The sequence below is a fragment of the Scardinius erythrophthalmus genome (genome assembly GCF_964197995.2).
Source record: "Scardinius erythrophthalmus genome assembly, chromosome: 11".
Lineage (NCBI taxonomy): Eukaryota > Metazoa > Chordata > Actinopteri > Cypriniformes > Leuciscidae > Scardinius > Scardinius erythrophthalmus.
Window position 1 is genome coordinate 20,055,541 of NC_138231.1, and position 22,954 is coordinate 20,078,494.

At 42.1% G+C, this 22,954-nt stretch overlaps 1 protein-coding gene across 8 annotated transcripts in view; it reads right to left on the minus strand.

Annotated features, from left to right (window-relative positions):
- The window catches only part of pum2 (pumilio RNA-binding family member 2), a 251,219-nt gene that overhangs the window by 85,311 nt on the left and 142,954 nt on the right, over positions 1 to 22,954 (minus strand). For all 8 annotated transcript variants that reach the window (XM_081379047.1, XM_081379045.1, XM_081379042.1 and 5 more), the window contains 6 exons: positions 16,565 to 16,737; positions 14,900 to 15,191; positions 13,550 to 13,643; positions 12,210 to 12,314; positions 11,968 to 12,104; positions 8,303 to 8,411 (listed from right to left, as the gene is read on the minus strand). In XM_081379047.1, the coding sequence (XP_081235173.1) occupies positions 8,303 to 8,411; positions 11,968 to 12,104; positions 12,210 to 12,314; positions 13,550 to 13,643; positions 14,900 to 15,191; positions 16,565 to 16,737 (910 nt within the window). The remainder of the gene's footprint in view (positions 1 to 8,302; positions 8,412 to 11,967; positions 12,105 to 12,209; positions 12,315 to 13,549; positions 13,644 to 14,899; positions 15,192 to 16,564; positions 16,738 to 22,954) is intronic.

Sequence of the window (22,954 nt, forward strand, 5' to 3'; positions counted from 1 at the left end):
TCCTGTTTCTCTTTTCTCGCCATAAATTCGTTTCCTCGCCATGGCCAAACCGTTCGAGATATTAAAAAATCCATCAAAATTCATAATTTAGCATCCTCAATGTCTTGGCTTCATGCACAACGAGTTTGGTGGGGATCGGCTGAATTCTCTAGGAGGAGGACATCAAATTCCACAGCAAGCGTTTTCCAAACAACCCATAATAGCCGACTTCCTGTTGAGCTGGCGTAAAACTTGACCGAAGGAAAGTTGTTCGGCCCGATGAGATCAATATGTGTACCGAGTTTCATATTAATTCATGCAAGCGTGTTTGATCTATGGACCAAGTTTTCAGACCCCGTTCAAGGGGGCGCTGTTGAGCCCCTCTGCCACGCCCATTTCTGAAACTTTGCACGTCTACTGGCTAATAAATGTGATGTGTCTGTCGAGTTTCATCGAATTTCAAGCATGCTAAGAGTCTCAAAAGCATCAAAAAAGAAAAATAAAGTTCGATGAGTTGCCATGGCAACACTATCTAAGATATCAATAATCCTTTCACAGGTCTACATCTGCTGTGTGTCTACATTATACACAAAGTCTGAAGCAAATCGGGTAAAAAAGAGTGATTTCAAAGCATTTTGAAAGTGACAAACTTCCTGCTGCCAGTTGGTGGCGCTATAACTTTGACTCATAATAGTCACATCCATGTGATCGGCCTCTTACAACGAACACACTGCAGAAGTTTCATCAAGATCAGTTAATGTATGCTGAAGTTATAACACACTTCCTGTGCCCCATTATTTGCCATAAATTCGTTTCCTCACCACGGCCAAACCGTTCGAGATATCAAAAATCCGTTCGCAAGAATTCATCCTCAACTTCATTCACACCAAGTTTGGTGGCGATCGGATGAATTCCCTAGGAGGAGTATATCACATTCCATTGTATGCGTTTTCCAAACAACATATAATATGTGTACTGAGTTTCATATTATTACATGCAAGCGTGTTTAATTTATGGACTAAGTTTTCGGACACCATTCCAGGGGGCGCTGTTGAGCCCCCCTGCCACGGCTGGGTACCAGCTTCAGTCCGGCCCTGATGGCCGCAGGTTCTGACGTGTGTGCAAAATTTCAAGAGTTTTTGAGTATGTTAAGGGCCCCAAAAGTGGCAAAAAGGTGAAAAAAAAATGCATCCTTACGGAAACAATAGGGCCTTCGCCCTTTCAGGGCTTGGGCCCTAATAATCAGAAAAAGTAAATAATAAGAAAAAGGGCCAGAGCACGCTTGTGTCATTTACGATGCATTTTTTTCTTTTGAAAACAGGAAGAAAAGTGCTTTCGCTCTAACTGCCTAATAGATTTATCATTTATGCCGCGCACCGATTTTCACTTGATTGTGCTGCACGCATCAGAAGATTATTACGGAGGCAGCTGACTTTCGAGGAGGAATTTGCAGCTTTAGCCGCAAACTACAATTCTTGTTCGTTAAAAAGATGAGAACGTACTTGGTTACTTACGTAACCTCGGTTCCCTTAGAGATAAGGGAACGAGTACTGCGTTGAAAACGCTGTGGGAAAACTCCTTTTCTCGAGAATATTGAAGCCTTTATTTTAAAACGCATTGCTGCAGCACATGCGAGAGCTAGAAGCTCGCGTGAGCGTGCTGATTGGCTTGTGCAAAGCAACTGCACGAACCAATGGCGGAACAGCAGAGGAGCGCGAGCCAATCGGGGCGCTTGGCACTCTGCCAGAGTCAAGCGCGCGAAACTGCACGTGACAGAAGAGTATAAATACACAGAGAATCCGCCATTTGACAGGTTTAAATCGACTGAAGCGAAAAGACACCTGCCATAAGAGACAATAGCACGGCAAGGCAACGCAGTACTCGTTCCCTTATCTCTAAGGGAACCGAGGTTACGTAAGTAACCAAGTACGTTCCCTTACGAGAACGTTCTCTCGTACTGCGTTGAAAACGCTGTGGGAACACTATTTAAAATGCCGTGCTTGTCGTCTTTGGCCAATCTGACTCACCGAGAGCTCCAGGAAGTACAGAATAGCCTAGGATAAAGAGACCGAATCTTCGGGCCCTTAGATATCCAAACAGATAAAGCTGGGCCAAGGGCCAGTCTTAAGAATCCCACAACACGAGATGACAACCAGTGTCTGAGTCAAAAACTAGTCTGGGTCCACAGAGCCAGCGTTAGATAGATACTACTCATGCCTATAAGGCAGGTACCATAGAGGTCTAAGATGTGGACGGAACGGACCAGCCGGCCGCCGCATACGTTATATAGCGCATAACGTCCTGCATAGACATTTTCATAACTAGTCTGGATCCATAGAGCCAGGGCCTAGCTAGAGAGAATTCGTACCTGCGGAGCAGGGACTTTTGGGTTGTAACGTTTCACAAATGTGGACGAAACAGACTAGCCGGTCGTCGCACAAGTGTGACAGAAAGAATGTCAAAACCAGCCTGGGTCCGCAGAGCCAGAGCTTAGATAGAGAGAACTCGTGCCTGCAGAGCAGGAACTTCCAGGTTGTAAAATCTCACAAATGTGGACGGGACGGACCATCCGGCCGCCGCACAAATGTCTTCGATAGGAACACCACTTGACCAGGCCCACGAAGAGGCGACGCCTCTCGTGGAGTGAGCTCTAACACCTATGGGACATGTAAGGCCCAGTGAGGTGAAGGCCAGAGCAATGGCATCCACTATCCACCTGGACAGCGTGAGCTTCGTGACAGGAAGACCTTTGGTTCGGCCCCCGAAGCAAACAAAAAGCTGTTCAGACTGTCTGAAAGAGGCTGAACGCTCTAAATAAATCCTCAAAGCTCTGACAGGGCAGAGTGTGAGAACATCACTGAACTCTTCTGAGGTGGGAAGAGCTGACAGAGAAATAACCTGGGCTCTGAACGGAGTTGAGAGCACCTTAGGAATATATCCATGTCTTGGCCTAAGGATGACCTTAGAGTCATTGGGGCCAAATTCCAGACAGGAAGCGCTAGTAGAGAGCGCCTGTAAGTCACTCACTCTCTTGACTGACGCCAGTGCCAACAGCAGGGCGGTTTTCAGGGAGAGAGGTTTTAGGTCGGCTGACCGAAGTGGTTCAAAGGGAGGTCCCTTAAGAGCCCGCAGAACCAAAGAAAGGTCCTATGCTGGGACAGATGGCGGCCGAGGCGGGTTAAGCCTTCTGGCGCCCTTAAGGAAGCGAACTATAAGGTCGCATTTTCCTAAGGAGGCTCCGGCTTCCAAAACATGCTGTGCAGCAATGGCTGCTACGTATACCTTGAGAGTGGAGGGGGATCGACCCGCATCCAGCATCTCCTGGAGAAAAGATAGCACTCTTGAAATTTCACAAGTGTGTGGGTCGAGGTTTCGAGCTAAACACCAGCTGGAAAACACTGACCATTTATGGTGGTAGAGGCGTCTGGTAGACGGAGCTCTAGCTTCCCTGATCGTGTTCAGGACGCCCTCTGGGAGGTCCTGGGGTACCCGTTGAGTGGCCAAGCGTGTAGGGCCCACAAATTGGGACGGGGATGCCATATAGTCCTGCTGGCCTGAGCCAGAAGGTCGCGCCTCACTGGGATTGGCCAAGGGTCTTTCACAGACAGCCGTATCAGCTCCGGAAACCAAGACTGGGTTCGCCATAGAGGAGCTATCAGGAGCACTGCGCATTTCGTGTCTCTGATCCGTTCGATGACCTGAGGGAGCATCGAGACCGGAGGAAAAGCATAGAGGGGAAGGCTGGGCCAGTCGTGGGCCAACGCATCCCTGCTCTTTGAAAAGAAGATTGGGCAGTGACGATTGTCTTCTGAGACGAAGAGATCTACTTCTGCCTTCCCGAAGACCTCCCAAAGTAGGAGAATTGTCTGAGGGTGGAGAGACCATTCCTCTGGGGGAACCCTGCCCCGAGAGAGCATGTCTGCTCCCGTGTTCAACGTGCCCGGCACGTGAGCTGCCCTGAGCGAGCGCAGATTGGTGTGAGCCCATAACAGTAGCTGGGTGGCTATGGCAAGCAGGTTGCGGGACCTGAGGCAGCCCTGGCGATTTATGTAAGATACCACTGACATGTTGTCCGTCCGGACCAATACGTGGTGTCCAGCCAGGTATGGGAGGAAGGTTTTCAGGGCCAGAAAAACTGCCCTCATTTCGAGGCAGTTGATGTGTAGGCGTTTCTCCGAGCTCGACCAGAGGCCGGAGGCAGGCCTGCCCTCGTACAGGGCTCCCCAACCTAAGTTGGAAGCGTCTGTTGAAATCATCCTCCTCTTGGAGACCACCCCCATACTCACGCCCTGCTGAAACCAGCTGGCGTTCGTCCAAGGGGCCAGGGCTTGAACACAGCGCTGATCCACCTTGATAGTCAATCGACCTGAGTGCCAGGCGCGGGGTGGCACCCGAGGTGCTAGCCATAGCTGAAGAGGACGCATGCGCAGTAGGCCTAGTTGGAGTACTGATGATGCTGAGGCCATAAGGCCAAGGATCCTCTGAAACGTTCTGAGGGGTGCATGAGAGCCCTCCGTGAACGATGCGGCGAGCCGCTGAATCGTTAGAGCACGGGCCGGGGAGGGCCATGCTCTCATAAGAACGGAGTCGAATACTGTCCCCAGGAACATGATACGTTGGCTGGGTGACAGAATACTCTTTGAAAAATTCACCCTGAGCCCTAGACATTCTAGATGGCTGAGGAGCCAGGCTTAGTGAGTATGTGACTCCGCCTCTGACTGAGTCAGAATGAGCCAGTCGTCGAGGTAGTTTAGAATGCGCATTCCCCGCTGTCTCAGGGGGGAGAGAGCTGCATCCATGCACTTCGTGAATGTACGAGGTGCCAGAGCCAGTCCAAACGGTAGAACCGTGTACTGGTATGTCTGTCCCTCGAAGGCGAATCTTAAGAATGGCCTGTGGTGGGGATTCACTTGAATGTGAAAGTAAGCGTCTTTCAGATCTACTGAGAAAAACCAGTCGCCTGGGCGAATTTGCGCCAGTATATGTCTTGTCGTGAGCATCCTGAACGGCCGTGACATGAGAGCCTTGTTCAGATGTCTGAGATCTAAAATGGGCCTCAGGCCGCCATCTTTCTTCGGAACGAGAAAGTAACGGCTGTAAAAGCCTGACTCGCTTAGAGAAGGGGGAACCCTCTCGATAGCCCCTTTTGCTAGCAGACTTAATACTTCGGTGCGGAGGACATGACGTAATGTGCTGCTGACCGAGGTTTGAACCACAGCGCGAAAGCGCGGGGGTCTGCGTGCAAACTGAAGCGAGTAGCCGTGCTTTATGATGTTTATCACCCATTCTGAAACTCCTGGGATAGCCTGCCAGGCTAGAGCCCGAAGAGCCAGAGGCATCATCATATCTGGAACGCCCAGAGACGGGGGCTCGAACTGATATGAAGTCAGGGGAGAAATTTTGCTCGTTTTGTGCTCTGTGTGGGTCGCTGTTAAAACAGCGTTTGGGTGCAGGGGTGCGTAACACGTGACGGGCCCATTGTCTGCATACACAACTGCTCCAGCCGCCTGAACTGAAGAGGGAGCTGTGAGAAGCACTCGAGCGATCTTCGGGGCTGGTCCGGCCGCGGCGGGACATAGACCCCTTTTCCTGCCGGTTAGGACGGCTTCTTGGGCTCATGGTCGAGCGTCAGCTTCGGTCGAGGGCCCTGGCGCCTGGGAAACGGGAATCGTTTAGCAGGCTTCAGGCGTCGAGTGGTGTCAGCCGCGGGGAGGGGCTGGAGAACCTGAGATGTGGGCTTTTCCGGTCGCGGCATGCTCTTGGGGCGCCGTTGGACCGAGCTAGAGCGCTTGGGCAGGAAGTGCCTCATAGCACTTGAAGCTTTCTGAGCCTCCGTGAAGCGATCAGCGAAGCCATTTACAGAAGGGCTGAAGAGACCGGATGGAGAGACTGGAGAGTCGAGGAAGGCGGTTTTGTCAGCGTCCCTGATCTCTGTTAAAGTAAGCCACAAGTGGCGCTCTAAGACAACCAGGCTAGACATGTTGCGGCCCAGTGCTTGCGCGGTGGTCTTTGTGGCCCTCAGCGCCAAATCTGTAGCACTCCTGAGGTCTTTGAAGGTGTCTGGGTCCGGGCCAGACTCGTCCATAGTGCGGAGGAGCTTAGCTTGAAACACCTGCAGGGTCGCCATAGCGTGGAGTGCAGAGGCGGCTTGGCCGGCGGCAGCATAAGCGCGGCTGGCGAGAGCCGAAGTGGTCCTGCATGGCTTAGAGGGGTGCACGGTTTTAGCCCTCCAACTCCCAGCAGTGGGAGGGCATAAGTGTGCAGCGACCGCTTCCTCTAATGGAGGGAGAGAAACATACCCTTTCTCTTCAGCGCCGTCGACAGAGGAGAGCGTTGAAGAAGCTGAAGAGCGCGTTCGCGCTGAAAAGGGCGCGCGCCAGCTTTTAGTGAGCTCATCATGAACCTCGGGCATGAAGGGGGCGGCACGTTGACGAGGGGCCTGTTGGCGCCCCGGCAGGTACCATTCGTCGAGGCGGCTTTTGGTAGGCTCAGCTGGGGAAAGCCAGTCGAGTCCCAGTTCTTCGACAGCGCGAGACATGACACGGAAGAGTTCGGCGTCGATGCTCGCTCGAGTGTCAATGGGATCCAGCTGAGAGAGGGGGGCGGGGTCCGCGGAGCCCGACCATTCCTCACTTTCAGATGCCGCCATAGAAAACAGCGTCGTCCAGTTCTTCGGACAAACCGAAAGAGACGAGACCTGCCGCTTCAGAAGAGGGGCGTTGGTCGCTCTGGGAGAACAGGACTGGAGATGAAGGCGCCGGCGAAGCGTGCGGGGAGAGACCCGGCGTGCATTCATCCAGATGAGCACGTTCAGGAGGCCTCTGGTCGCGCCGCTTCTTCCTACGGGGCTCACGGGGCGCCGAAGATGGAAGGTGGGCGGGAACACTCAGCGAGGCGGCGGAAGATCTGGCACGGAGCGTGGCAACAGGCATTCCGTCACAGTGGAGGCAGCCGCCTTTAGTGAGCGCTGCCTCGGCGTGCTCAGGGCCGAGGCAGGCAACACACAGAGAGTGTGTGTCAGAGGCGTGCAGGGAGACCCCGCATGAGTCACACACGGTGAGCGGCATTTGAAACAACGCCGCGCGCTGTGAAAACAGCGATTTGCTCTCTTAGAATGCTCTTTTTTGAGTTAGAAAAAGGATACTCGTCGGATGCCACAGGGAAACGCTCAGCTTGGCAGACGCCGAGATGCGAAGCAGTTCCGCTGGAAGGCTGTTCGACGACGAGCGGCTTCACTCGGAGAGAATCAGCGACGAGGTGAGTCGAAAGCTGAAGGAGATAAAATCTGTCAAATGGCGGATTCTCTGTGTATTTATACTCTTCTGTCACGTGCAGTTTCGCGCGCTTGACTCTGGCAGAGTGCCAAGCGCCCCGATTGGCTCGCGCTCCTCTGCTGTTCCGCCATTGGTTCGTGCAGTTGCTTTGCACAAGCCAATCAGCACGCTCACGCGAGCTTCTAGCTCTCGCATGTGCTGCAGCAATGCGTTTTAAAATAAAGGCTTCAATATTCTCGAGAAGAGGAGTTTTCCCACAGCGTTTTCAACGCAGTACGAGAGAACGTTCTCGTAAGGGAACCCGACTGCATGCTTCTTCAAGTGTCCCCATACTTGAAAACCACGGAAAACTACTTTTTAAACTGAGATTACGGAATATTTAGGTACATATTTATAGCAGGTCTATTCACACTGGATTAGTATTACCCAAGGACATTTTTCCAGATCATTTTACAGAAGGTAAAAGTCGCCTTAATCTTTACTGACATTGTCCGTAAGGATTAATGAGATGGCACATTCGGACAGGACAAAAATCACTGAGAAGCTCAGGTAATAATTACTTTACCCCACCTCTCCATGTTTAACTAATTGAGTCTGAATAGGGCTTTAGAAAAAAACATTACTGGTGTGCATCTTGAGACAAAACAATTGCACTGACATATTTTAAGATATATGTCAGTGCAGGTTGATTTTAGTTAAAACAGTTAAAACATGCATTTTAGTCTGGGACTAGGCTTAAGCCTCATCTGTGAAACCAGGGGTTGGTCAACTAAAACTTGACTAAACAAAAACAGGACAAGGTAGACTAAATATGACAAAAACTAAAAAGTACATTTGAGACAGGACTAAGACTACATTTAAAAATATCTGACAAAATTAACACTACCGGGAAATGAGTTGCTGGAACTGTTAACAGCTACATACACAGGATACCTTAGATTCCTAGACTATGTAAATTAACATCAATGAAGCATAGCAAAGATATAAAGTTTACCCAATCCAAGATACCTGCATGAGTAAAAGGAAGAGGAGGTCAGAGCATGACTCACCTGGCATGCCTGCAAAGGCCAGGGCTGGGTTTGCGGCAAGGGACTCCTGCTGACTCTGTTGGCTCTGGCCAGGGGTCAAAGGTCGCTGATTGTTCCCCGCACGCATCACCTGGATGGGGGGAGAGTTGCAAAATAGCCTAAAGTAAACCACTAGCCTCTAAAGCAAATTGGTTCTTTAATCATTGACTATTCATGGTCAATAACATTAGTCTTTATTGAAATGCATTCTACTGTGCAGGGGATCAGAAAGCTCAAGCTAAAGACACAAGCTCTTTAAACTATTAATTGAGGAATGAGTTAAGCAAAGATACATTATAGCAAGAAACTATAACATGTAAACTAGGGCTGACTTCTAATAGTCGAGGATTCGACGATTCGATTCGGAGAGGTCTGATTCGACTATGAACCTCATAGTCGAATACATGGGCGTCAGTTTGGTTTGAAATGTGATGGGGACAGAGACGCGTTCGCATTTTCAGCAGGGCTGGGTACAAGAAAAAAAAAAATTCGCTTTCACGCAGATCATGTTTTGAAAGACGATGTCCTGTAGCTTACTAATGTAAATAAATAAAAATGTATTCAAAAATCTGCTTCACATTTTCAGCAGGGCTGCGGAGCGGCTGTGGGTTGACTCCACACGGTTCTCATGGGCTTTATAAGTCCTAACGTGAAAAAAGCTTTACGTGGTTTAATGTACCTAAACAATGATTACCAAATTTCCCTCTCATATTGCTCTTCATAACCACTGAAATTGGTCAAAAAATCGAACCCAGAGTCCAATTATTGTGGACGTTATCTAATATTAAGCGTTTCTGCTTCACATTTTCAGCAGGGCAGCGGAGCGGTTGTGGGTTGACTCAACACGGTTCTCATGGGCGTGAAAAATCTTTACGTGGTTTAATGTACCTAAACAACGATCACCAAATTTCTCTCTCATATTGCGCCTCATGTTTATGAAATGTTATGATATATGTGTGATATGTTTTGTTCATCTGGCTTTAAATGAATAAAAGGTATTTGTTACACACCATGTTTTTCTTTGTTTTTTTTTTAGCTCTTTTGTTTGAAATGGAAAAAAATCTAGCTGCCATCTAAAAAAAAAAAAGGTTCGACTATCAGTCGACTACGGCAAAATCTAACGAATCAGATTCGACTATGAAAATCCTTAGTCGAAAACAGCCCTAATGTAAACAATGCTAAGGTCACAGCATTCAATATTTAAGGAGCTCTTTGGTCTTGAAAGCTTGTTAAATAAATGTTGCTGGTTCAATACTAGTTCATCTTTGTCAACAGCATAGTGGCATAATGCTGATTACTAAAGAAAATAACTGACTTATTCTTCATGTTTTTTTAAAGAAACAATCATAGTTATAGTAACAAAACGGTATCAGGATTACGCTTTGGGAGGTTGAGGCAAAATAAAAAAACTTGTTTTTCACTTTTCAGTATGAACCCATTTATTATTTGAACTGTAAACCTGTCTAAGGGGATTTTTAGACCTTTGTTTTGTTTTCTGAAACAAGGATTTTTTTAACAATGTTGCACTTTCTTGTTTCAGTTCACTTTCACAAGGAACCACTTTTCACATTTCAAATGTAACCAAAATGGCTATGCATGTCACATGAGAGTAAAACTGTCCTCTCACTGGTCAGAGTGCATCCGTTTATCCACAAACACCCACATACATGCATACCATACACACATACATACATACTTCAAGTTAGACAAAACTTTTATTTTGGCGGTCTGTAATGAAGACATTTGAGTTTCTGTTTTAATAATCTGTATTATTACTTGAAGTATCCTTTACTATGCAATAGTAATATATTTGTTATAATTTCTTCCAGTTGTAGCAAACTTTTATTTTGACGGGTTGTAGTGAAGACCTTAGAGTTTATTTGTATATAGATATGATAGTTTTATCAAATTAAATTGTGAAATGCTCATGAAGTGACTCTGATAGTAGCTCTGTAGATGAAGTTTGTGTCCATACCCTGATAAAGTAAGTGAGATGGCAGACACTAAATCAAAACGAACACCACGCGAGCTTCAATGTGTAGAAGAAACTGCGGCGCTCATTCACACAGAGAAAAATACATATCGTACGCAAAATTGAAACCGGTATATCGGGTGAACCGGTTTTCCATCCAGCACTAATACATATACACACACACACACGACCACAACCAAAGACTGTATTTGGCAGGAGGACGATGACAGCAAATAGACTACATAAATTTGGTCTTATTCTATTATTAACCATTTTAAACCGGGTTGAGTGAAGATCTAAGAGGCTGTTTACACCTGGCCGTTTTCGGCGATCGGATAGCTGTCCGATTGTGAAAAGGCCAGGTGTAAATGCCCTCCGAAACGCATTTGAGACGGATTTAAATCAAATGCATCTGGTTGTTGAAACCACATCTGTAAAATTTACTCCTCCCAACAATGCCAAAAAAAAAACGTGAGAGAGAGTGTTATATGCTATATGTGATGCGATCTGGGAAAACCCACCACATGGTGAAATTTTACCCATTACAGGTTTTGATATCATATGGATGCTGGTATCAAGCCCTTTCCAAATCTGTTTTTATTTTTATCATAGCTTGTTGGTAGCAGAAGTTATGTTTATATAGATTGGCGCGAAATGCGCACTATACACATTCACTGTACATGCATGTGGTTTATTTTAAAGGTAAACTATCTTTGTAGTATTACGAGACGGACAGGTGTATGGGATATACGGCGATTGTTTTGTTTTTTTTCACCTCTGCCGGGCGTTAATGGTCGCATAGAATGCATTAGAGAAAAAGAGTATTTTCAGCTTGACACTATAAATCGCTGTTTTTCTGCACTAAACAAGGGAATTTTGCCAAGATATTTTCAGAGAAGAGAAAAGATGTTATAGAATAATAATTTAATGGAAAAAAAAAATGACAAAAAAACTGACATTCAAACTATTTTGGAATTTACTGAAAACGGCCCAGCGCGACATCCGACGGGTTTTCCCAGATCGCATCACATATGCCATATGACGGCGCTTCTGCTGTACTGCTGCTACTGCCGCAGATGAGCAGCTGAGTATCTCTTCATCAAGCTATTGTGCAAACTATCGCGAATCAAAGTGAAAGTATGTTGCAGACGCTTACACAAAAATCTTCATTAAAAGTAAAGAAACTAAATGATCTTACCAGTGCTGTTGTCGCTCTCTTTTATTGAGGTCTCTGATTTTGAAATTAGCTGATGATCAATAAAATGCAGCTCATATCTGTTGCTTTCGGTGACGTGAACTCATTTAAATCTGCATATAGCGCAGGAATCGGATTTATATCCGTTTTGCAAAAAACACATTTATGTGACCAGGTGTAAATTGAATCATTTTGATAAAGCAGATAGCTATCTGATCAGTAAAAACACATGAAGTGACCAGTTGTAAACAGGCCCTAAGTGAAGTACAGATCCACTATGGTTTTTACCTTTGAAGAGCTGTGAAATGTTATACAACAGTTTGCATTTTAAAATAACCCTGTGTGCTCCCACTGCATGTCCCACTGCAATTCCCCCCTTTTTTTTTACTGTGTTAAACAACATTATGCCACAGGTGTTGTTAGCCTTGGTTCAGTACAAATTAGCTTGATGAAAGGCTTAAATGTTGATATTTCATTAACCTGTTGTCCTGGTCCCTGATTGGATGCCTGCTGGTTGGCAGAATGACTGGCAGCAGCTGCAGTCTGTTGTTGGAAGAGGTTGGCTGGATACACGCCCCACGGGACTCCATAGTACTGAGGAGGGACTACAGCTGGACCTGCAGGAATAAATGATGATCTGCATTCTAAGGACTCTCCATATTTAAGATCCCAGGATTGTCTATGCTATGATTGATATTTATAAAGTGTGTACATGCGTATACCTGCAAGTGTTGCAGCTGCTGCCAATCCTGCAGCGGTGTAAGGGTCTGTTCCAGGAGGGCCAGCATTGATGATGTAAGGGTTTGGCACAAACGCAGGTGCAAGGCCTACCGGGGGAAAGAAAAGAAAAGAAAAGAAAAGAAAAGAAAAGAAAAGATGTAATAGTCACCTATTTCTGCCTTTATGTACAGCTTTTTGAGGTGATGATAAACATGCTTTGTTGTATTGTTTTTTTTTCTTCACATGGAAAAAGCTAACTGTTGTATCAGATGCCTGTGGTGTAATCACGGACTATTATATGGACTTTTATTTGTTTTTGTTTTGTCCTCGCCTCATTGTTATGTCACGCAATATGGTTTTAAGGAGAAGTGGAAGTGACGTCGGGAGAGGACTCCGGAGTTCAAACGGGGAAAGCGGTCTGTGTTTAGCGGGCTCTGTGTAATAGTTGCATGAAGAATTCATCAAAGGGACTAATACCCTATTTTTGTGGATTACGTGACAATTGTTTTCTGGACTACTACATCTTCCCATCGGCTAAACAGACTGTGGCGAGATTGCGTAAGTCCACGGGGATATATTGACTGCGGCTTCTCGCCACGCTTCGCCTTACATTTTTGTTTGGTGTCTTTTTCTTTTTGCGGAGTACATTGTCGTTCCGTACGGACAATTTATGTTGCTTGAACTTTCGGTCTGCTGGCCAGGACCTTGGGACATTGGGGTGTTGAGGGTTAAATGTGTGTGGGTAATTTGAGAATGTTTGTTTGCTGTGTTGAAGTGCGGCCGTGCCTCCAGCTGTGAAATAAGCGCATATTGCTGCCCGTCTGGGTATTATAATGTAATATATCTCTCAATACACTTGGTTGAACTTGTGTTTCATTGTTTTTTCGTTAATATATAATTAATTCAAGTCTACATACATGTCAATTGTATTCTATATATTTTTCCTTTAGTGTTTATTTAACGAAAGTAAGCTGTTACTGGCTTTATTTATATCAGTAGGTATCAGATCCGCCCGTTACCTTATGTTTTGCGTGCAGTACTTTTTCCTTGCTTTGATAGTGTAAGGGAATTTGTTACAAAGAAAAGAAAAGAAAAGAAAAGAAAAGAAAAGAAAAGAAAAGAAAAGAAAAGAAAAGAAAAGAAAAGAAAACAAAACAAAACAAAAAAAGAAAAGCTACTCCAGCCACTTTATTTCCCCAAGCCAATTGAAATAAAATTATTTAGCTAAAAATACCATGTTTATGAATTCTATGTCCCAAAAACATGTATGATCAGCACCATGTGGCGGAAAAGGGATAAGGGAGTCTGTATGAAAGTAAATGTCAGTAAGAGGTTGTGTTACCGAGGTGTTGCTGTTGGGCTGCAGCAAGGGCGTACTGTTGCTGCTGTGCTGCAGTCAGCTGCTGAACTGTGAGATGACCAGATCTCTGGAACAACTAAAAAAACAAAAACAAGAACAAGTTATTACATCTTTTTATGAACACATTTTTTCTTCTGCATAAAGCAGCAACCAGAAATACTCAAAATTCACAATACTGTTCATGTTTGGGATCAGTTGAGCAAAAACCAGATGTCAGTATATTAGATCTGTGCATTAAGTGACAGCAGCCTAATATACTTGCTGCCGTTTGTTATCAATGTTAAATCAAACAACAAATGACATTTAAAGGGAGGGTGAAATGCTATTTCATGCATACTGAGTTTTTTACACTGTTAAAGAGTTGGATTCCCATGCTAAACATGGACAAAGTTTCAAAAATTAAATTGTACGTTTGAAGGAGTATTTCTGTGCCAAAAATTGTCCTTCCGGTTTGTCACAAGTTTTGGAAAGTTTTTTACGAGTATGGGTCTTCGTGACGTCAGCTGGAGCGGAATTTCCTTATATGGGTCCTAAGGGCACTTCTCCGCGGGCGCATGCGCACTCGTAGACCAGACAGAGAGAGAAGAGAGCGAAAGCAGTACGTTACCTCATCAAAGCGCTCTGCTCAGCTTTTGGAAGTCAATATCACCAAAGAAGTGTGTTTTTGGTTGCCAGGGCAAGACAACCCTGCACAGATTCCTAAAGAACCCAGCGCTAAGGGACCAGTGGATGGAGTTTGTTTTTTTCAGAGACTGTTTGTTTTTGTGCAAGACTGTTTGTTCCCTGCATTTCGACGATGCTTGTTTTATAAACAAAGCCCAGATCGACGGATTTGCAGATCGTCTAATGCTTAAGGATCGAGCAGTCACAATGATAAAGGTTCGCGGTTGCAGGCGGTGAGTAACTGATTTACATGTCTCTATGTGTGGTTAGCTCGGTTAACTTTTTGGAGATATGAAGGATGCAATACTACTCTATAGGTACTCAAGATTAACAGGAGATTGAGTGAAAATGAGCATTTCACCCCCCCTTTAAAAAAAAAACTCCCTGCTCTTGACAATTTTTTAATTTTTAATAAGAAATTTTAATTTAATTCATACAGTAAAGCGTTTTATTTTTAACATTTAATTCAATTTCATTTTCCTTACTACATGTTAAATACACCTTCAGTCATGTGTTCAATTGTTTGTAATTTGCTTTATCTTTTACTCAAAAAATTTAATTACAAAAATAACTATCACGTGAAATAAATTGTTCTCGTAAAAATAAAAACTGCTCATACCTAAAATATGAATTTTATCATATCGCCAAGCCCTAAATGAGTATCTGTACCTGCTGTTGGGAGTTGTAGTCAAACAAGTTGACTGGAGCACCAGATGAGTCCACCTGGATCTGATTTCCAGCATAGTCAAATTGGAGTGACTCCATGCCCACCTGTTGCTCCATGCCGCCCATGCTCTGGGCTTCCTGGCTCTGGAAGTCCTCGGTGGGGGGTTTGTTTGTGACGTTGGGTGGCTGCAGAGCGTGCGGGTGATGCTGCACCATCATTTCCAGACCGGCCTGACTGGGACCCAGTCGTTCAACTGCCTCTGTGGGGGATGCCTGGCGACTGCCTGGGGTGGGGCTGAAGGAAATCAGTTTTAAATCAAAGTATACTTACTTCATATATAAATAATGAAGCAAAGAAATTGTTGCAGGGTCACTAATCACTGCCCTATTTACAGTGAATTTAGAACAGCTAAGGGGTTTTTCTAAATTCACTGTAAATCACGGCTTCAAGGGGCTTATTGCTTTATAATAAGGCGTACATAGTTTTGTTCTGGATTTCAAGGAGAAGCATCAATTTTAATGCCACTAACATTGGTCAGACAGATAATCCCATCCCCAACCTCACATCATTAGTTAAGACAATCTTGCTGTTTCAGAGTGCTCATGCTTCCATACATCCAGTGTTAACATTTTAGGATGATTAAACTATGAATGGCATATTAAGCAGAGATTAGAGTATTTTTAAAACAAAAAAAATTACACATTTAAATTTCAGCCTGTTAAGCATTTTATCACAAATTGTTCCATCATTGGCTATGATGCCGATCAGAAATTGAATTATACTCAACATTTGAAGCTTTAAGGGAGATTTTGCATTATCAGCCACACGTACAAAACCAGTCAGTTTATTACTACTTGGCAAAGAATGTGCTATAAATGTGCCACTCTTTTTGTGCTTTATTTAGCACAAAGTTATAGCTACCACAACTCTGACATCTCTGGGGCATTTATGATTCAGCAACATTAAAGGGTTAGTTCACCCAAAAAAGAAAATCCTGTCATCATTTACTCACCCACCATCATGACCTACCATCATTCTTCAAAATATCTTCTTTTGTGTTCAACAGAAGAAACAAACTCATACAGGTTTGGAACAACAAATGGTGAGTAAATTATGACAGATCTGATGGCAGATTTTTGGATGAACAACCCTGTGGCGAGCAGGACGAGGTTGAGGGCCGTGGGAGGACGGCACGAGGCCGGTGGCGTGATTGCAAATGAGCGACACCTGCGCGACGCACCGGTCTCGCATCTCTCACGGAGGAGCGGAAGCATAAAGGAGGAGCGACGACAGTGAAGAGCGAGAGAGGACAGGCCTGTGTTTTAGTTGATGTTTTGTTTTTGGTTTGTGTTGCCAGCAGTCGTCCGTGAGGGGCTGCTGGCTTTTACTTTCATTTTTGTATTTGTGTATTTATTTATTAAATATGTTTGAATGTCCGCCGGTTCCCGCCTCCTTCTTCCCGTAACATCTGAACCTCGTTACAAACCCTTTAACTGGATCCACAATGGGCTAGTGTCAGCCTCAACAGCAAGTAAAAAAACAGACTGGTCACTTTACATGTCTTTAAGGGCTAAGCAGGTATGGAAAAAAACAAAAAAACAAAAACTTTTTTTTTTTCATGTTAACAGTTGCCAAGTATAACTCTGCTTGGAAAAGAACTATCATACTTGAAGTCTTTACAGTCACGGTCCATCCCATTCAGCAATCCTCTGGCATTTGCTATTGAGGCATCCCCTTCATCTCCAACTTTCATCTCAGGACTTTTGTCTTCCTCAAATGGAGAAGCCTTTTCTTTTGAATCGCTCTTTTCCCTGCCATCTGGATCTGCATCTGCTCCACCCTGGAATCACCATCAATCAAAGTTAAACACAGGGATTCCTGAGAGAATGAGGCCAATTTACTTTAGGTTGTGTTTGAATCATTAAGTCATCTTAATCTAGTAAAATGAAATTGTCAACGCTTACAGGTTCATCAGAAAAGAAGTTTTTGGTGATGACTCAGCAACATTTCTAAAGTCTGAGAAGAAATTTGACATACAAAAAAAAAAACGCATGCGATATGCATCTTTACGGCTTAAAGCTTTCATTAAATCAAAACCTATTTCCTGAAAGGGACAGTTCCAAACTATCATTCCAAACCGGCATTACTTTCTTCTGTAGAACATAAAAGATAATATTTTGAGGTTTTTCAATGGCCACCTAAACATATCTTTTGTATTCAACACACTAAAGAAATGCATACAGGTTTAGAACCACATGAGAGAGAAAATTACAAAACTAAATTTTTGGGGGAACTAACCGTTTAATGCATGTTATTGGTCTTATTGTCAACAATGTATCAATGAATACACAATTTTTAGTCTAATCAAAATGTCATAATCTACTTTTAAATGTCATGTTGGCTTATGTCTTTACAACGAGCCAGTACGTATCAGTGCAGGCAAGACTGGTACATAGGCCTAATGTCTCAAATCCTGACATTACATGCATAATAATAATAATCATAATCTACAAATTCTCCTTTTATTCTGAAGGGCATTTGATTATAAACAGTAGTACTGGGAGGTAAACCGGTTCATCCGGTATACTGGTTTCAATTTCGCAAACGATATGTGTTTTTCAAATACCGCCACATCAGTGCGTTACAAACAATTGCTGTATCTATTCAATGGCCACAATGAACGCTATGTAGAGTGAATTGAGAGGGGACTTCTATTAACTGCATACCCTTCTTATTAATGATTATAACGTATAATTTTAAAACACAACAATAAATAACCCACAAAACGAACTCTCTTTAATATTGCAAATACCACAGAGAGCCATATGATTTCTGATATGCAGAAAGCGAACAATGTTGCTCAACATCAAATGGCAAACAAAATGAAAGCATAACAAAACTGCGCTACTCAATTGTGCTTCACAGACTGTTTATCAGTCAGAATAATAGACAGCGTAGTGCACCTTTACTACACAGTGCTGGGAGATCCAGTGAAGAAATCCATTGAATTTGCCACAGAATTAATAACATCGCTGCAAGGGCTAGTGAGAGGCATTCAGATTCGGCGCCGAGTTCTCTGTTATAAACCATGGATATCAGATCAAACAGCGCTGACGTGGAAACCAGGAGAAACATTTTGCCATGAATTAACAAGTTATAGAAGACTCTAAGTGCACAAATTAGCAACATTTGATTGAATGTAGTAAAACTAACTGTTACAATGGTATTGATACTTTGCATGTGACATCAGTTGTACTGGCTGGCGGGCAAGAACGTCATTGTCTAGCAACGAAAACCAGTAAACTAAACAAGGATCTTGCCAGGATGTTGCCAGTTTTAATATACAAAAGTTGGTGTTTTGAGGTGTACACAACATGTCAGATAGTTGTTGTGCGATCGGATGCTCTAACCGCGTTTGTTGCCCGCCAGATATCACGTGACTGCAAAGTATCAATTGTAGGCTGAAATAGTCAAACACTAACAAACACTATACATCTTTTTCCAGTACTTTAAACTCTAATATTATCATATATTCAAATGTTATTTTTAATGTGATGACCAAAACATTATATGTTCATCCTTCAAAGATTGTCCCCATTTATAAAACTAAAAGATAAGATGTAGGAAAACTGACACTTATTTAACCCTCTGGAGTCTGAGCGGTTTTCTGGGCCCTTGAGATGTTCTGACATGCTCTTACATTTGTGCTTTTTTCAGTTGCTTATAAACATATTAATGGCAAAGGTGTAAATTCACTCTATAAAGCACAAACAGGGCTACCATAATATGTGAGCCACGTGTATGTACATGTTTTAATTTTTGAGAGAATAATGTTTATGCGTGGATATTGAAAAAACTAAAAACTAAAATTTCTGAATTAAGGCCACAAAACACATAGTAAATATGTGTCAATAAGACTTTTGACCAATGGATGTCGTCGCCTATAGTTTTTTCTTCAAAATTATGTGAAAATAGTCTTGCTTTATCGTTCAAATAAAACCATACATTGATTTAAATTGATGTAAAACAGGTTTTGCTTGGAAAGCCAATATGCGAGGGGGCGTGAACGAGGAGTGGTTTTCACCTGAATTACCACCCACTCTGCATAATGATGAGCCATTCACACAGGTGTGAAACTGGCTGAGCCACAATGCTTGGACAAAAGATATTTAGAAGAAGACTTATATTGACCATTTAAGATTTTGCTTACATCTATCTTGTACATATGTTGTGCTATTTTATTAAAAAGGTTACAATTACAACAATAATTACAATTTCAACAATATTTCAAGTGTACTCTTTCTTTGTAAAAAAAGAGAAAGATTATAGGCCTACATTTTATCTATGTATTCATTACTTTGAATATAGCCAACATTGGAACAGCTAACATCTTAGTTGATGACTTTATTTTTGACAAAAATATTAGGCTATTTTATATATAGAAATTGCTAAACAAAAGCTTATTTGACGAGGCAGTATATTCTACAGTAAAAACTGTACCCAAATCTACTAAACAAAATGTTGTCTTTCATATTTCGCCTGACTGTAAAGTTGTTTTCATGAAATATTAGGGCATATAAATGTTAATTTGCAGTTTACGTTGCTTATACAAATAGCCAACATTTTATTTCAACATATTTCAGTCGATTTTTACTCATCTCAGTATAGCAATACAGTTTGCTAAAACATCATCATTCGTTGACGATAGGCTTATTTACTTTAAATCCAGGAAAGTTGTTAATGAAAAAATTATTAAAATTAAGATACAATTGATACAAAACGAAATTCGTTTTAAAGAAAGGATTTGTACTTTCTGTTTTGAGGTCTCTGTGAAAGTTTGAAAGTCTTTTAGTGTTTTTTTTTTTAGAGCTCGCGTCCATAATGGAGAAAAAACAGAGCGCATGCCGTTCATTCGTCAATAAACAGAAACCCGAGAAGGAAAAACTTACTAGTATTCCTCAGCTCGTATTCCTCGTATTCCTCATTATTCCTCACAGCGCTGCAAGACGGTGTAAGCAAGTAATGTTCTGAATAAACTTGTGTTTTGGTTTTCTCGAGCTGATGGGGGCGTTCACAGGATTGCGCGGATTACCTCAGCCATTTGCGTTTGAATAGCGCACGCTCTCCGTGGGCGGAGTCACATTACATTTGAATTAGCTCTAATTAGGTCGACTGGAATCGCTCTCTTTTAATACAGATTTCACAAGATGAGAATATTTGTTTTTTATATAAATTACTTCATTTAAAAGAAGAGATTTCAAGCTTCATAAAGACATATATCACTTGTATGTGTGAGAAGTATTCACTGAGTTATGGTTCATTTTCGGACGCGTTTCAGAATGGACTACACGGACAGAGAGAAGGCAGAACTCGCTTCGTGTTAATTTTTCTTTATTTGTCGAAAAGCACAACACTATGTTTTTATTGTGAGTATACACAAAAATAATACACATTTAACAGAATCGATTGATGTATGGAACTCCTATGGAAAATCAAAGTCAACAGAGTATTCATGAGTTTCTTTTACACTGATAAAAAAAAAGCGAGCTGGTATCGCCGGCGATACCGTCGACCTCAGGGGGTTAAAAATTAACCCCTTAAGCCCTGAGGGCATTTTTAGAGTTGTTTTTTTTTCTGAGTGACACAGACAAAACTAAAGACTCATAACTCCAAAACTATAGCAAGGAGAGTCAAAAGGTAGGTATAGTTTGATAGAACACTTCTCAAATTTTTAGAAAATATAAATTACATTAGGACATTACTCATGCCGAGAAACTGCTAAGAGACAAAAAACATTTCTGACATTTGACATAGTTTGACATGCAAGCGCTTATTGGATTATTAGCTATTTCCACTCCCTAATATCTATTTTTTTTTCACTCGTTTTGCTTTTGAATTCATATTAAGACATTATGAATGATAATAATTGAAGTTTAATTTTATTAACACCTCAACTCATGGTCAGCCCCGCAATGCTACCAAATACTTTCTGTAAAACTTAATGTCTCCCGTGCGGCTACCCTCAAATATTAGTCTGGAGCCCTGTGAACTTAAAATAAAAACTGCAAAATGTAATTTCTGTATGTTAAATCTATTTATTACTAAGGTATTTATCAGCAATAGAGTGAAAATGTGAATAACGGCGTTGCAGGTTGATTTAAGGTGTGTCCCTAAATTTTCTGCGTGGGCTCCTAAATATTTTCAGTAAGGGGCTACAGTGCTCCTAGTACAAAAAAGTTAGTCTGGAGCCCTGATAATAACAACAATAATAATAATAATAATAATAATAATAATAATAATAATAATAATAATAATTAAAGCTGCAAGCAGCATTTATCGGGGTTCAAGCTGTTAAGGCCTTAAAGGCCTTTAAGCACAAAAACATCAAAAGACATTACGTTTTATTTAGCAAGCATGTAACCACTGACATCATAGATGGAAAATACCATGTTTTAGCATGATTTATCATGATATACCACATTTTAGCATGATTTACCATGGTTTACCCTGTTCTAGCATAGTTGACCATGAATTTATCTTAGTTTACCTTGATTTACCATGTTCTAGAATGATTTACCATGATATACCACATTCTAGCATGATTTACCATAGTTTATCATGATTTACCATGTTTTACCATGATTTACCCTGTTCTAGCATAGATTGCCATGAATATATCTTAGTTTACCTTGATTTACCATGTTCTAGCATGATTTACCATGATATACCACATTCTAGCATGATTTACCATAGTTTATCATGATTTACCATGTTTTACCATGATTTACCTTGTTCTAGCATGGTTTACCATGAATATATCTTAGTTTACCTTGATGTACCATGTTCTAGCATGATTTACCATGATATACCACATTCTAGCATGATTTACCATAGTTTATCATGATTTACCATGGTTTACCATGATTTACCCTGTTCTAGCATGATTTACTATGATATACCACGTTCTAGAATGATTTACCTTGATACACCACATTTAAGTATTATTTACTATAATTTGCCATGTTTCTAGCGTGATTAACCATGATTTACCACATTACTAGCTATTATGTGAAGTGTCAGTGCAAATGAAGTGAAAAAACACTGACAAAATATGATTTTGTTATAATAGTTATTGTTATATAAGTGATTTTTTAGTGTCCAAGTATGAATGTGAGCACATGTGAAAAGACTTCATTAATCAGTAGAATGGCCAGCAGAGGGCAGTAGAAGACCACTTATTGGCTCAGTTTCACTTTAAATTTCATTATTTTCACCAGTTTTCTGCACTAAAGCAAACCAGTTTTTCCATGTTAACTTAATAATGCATGCTTACACACAAACACACACACACACACACACACACACACACACACACACACACACACACACACACACACAAAGACAAATGTTGTTGTTGTTGTTGATGTTTCAATGCTATTGGGATGTCATTATGAAAATATATGTGAATGGTCTATAAACATTTCACAAAGTCTTCGTAAGATATTAATCAGATGATTCAGAATTTATTCCGAAACCTAAGACTACACACACACATTATGTTGTAGATACAGACATTTGAACTATATGATGTGATCAAACTGTCAATACTAATACTTTAACAGATGGATTTTGACTAAATGTAATTGAAAATGTTAAAATAGTGAAGTCTAAATATAAATTATAGAACAATATGACAAAATGACTATTTTAAAAAGCAGGGGGCAGTAAAATACCACTTATTGGCTTAATATGCCATTATATTCTTATCATTTTCACCTTTTTAACTGTTATAGAGGCAAATTTAGTCCGATCTGTCTGAAAATGTCCATGCATGTTCAGAGTGATATTTCACATGTTCTGACTTGTTTTTAAGAAGGTCCGAGCATCTTAAAATATATAAGCTTTCGGGGACACTTGGTCAAGGCCACATTTGAAGCCATCAAATGAAGTAGTTCAACTTTTTCTGATAATTACTGCTCTAGAGAGTCCAGAGAATTGTACTGCACTAGTTTTGAACATTATTATATGAAAATTATATGATCATAGATGGAAAAGAC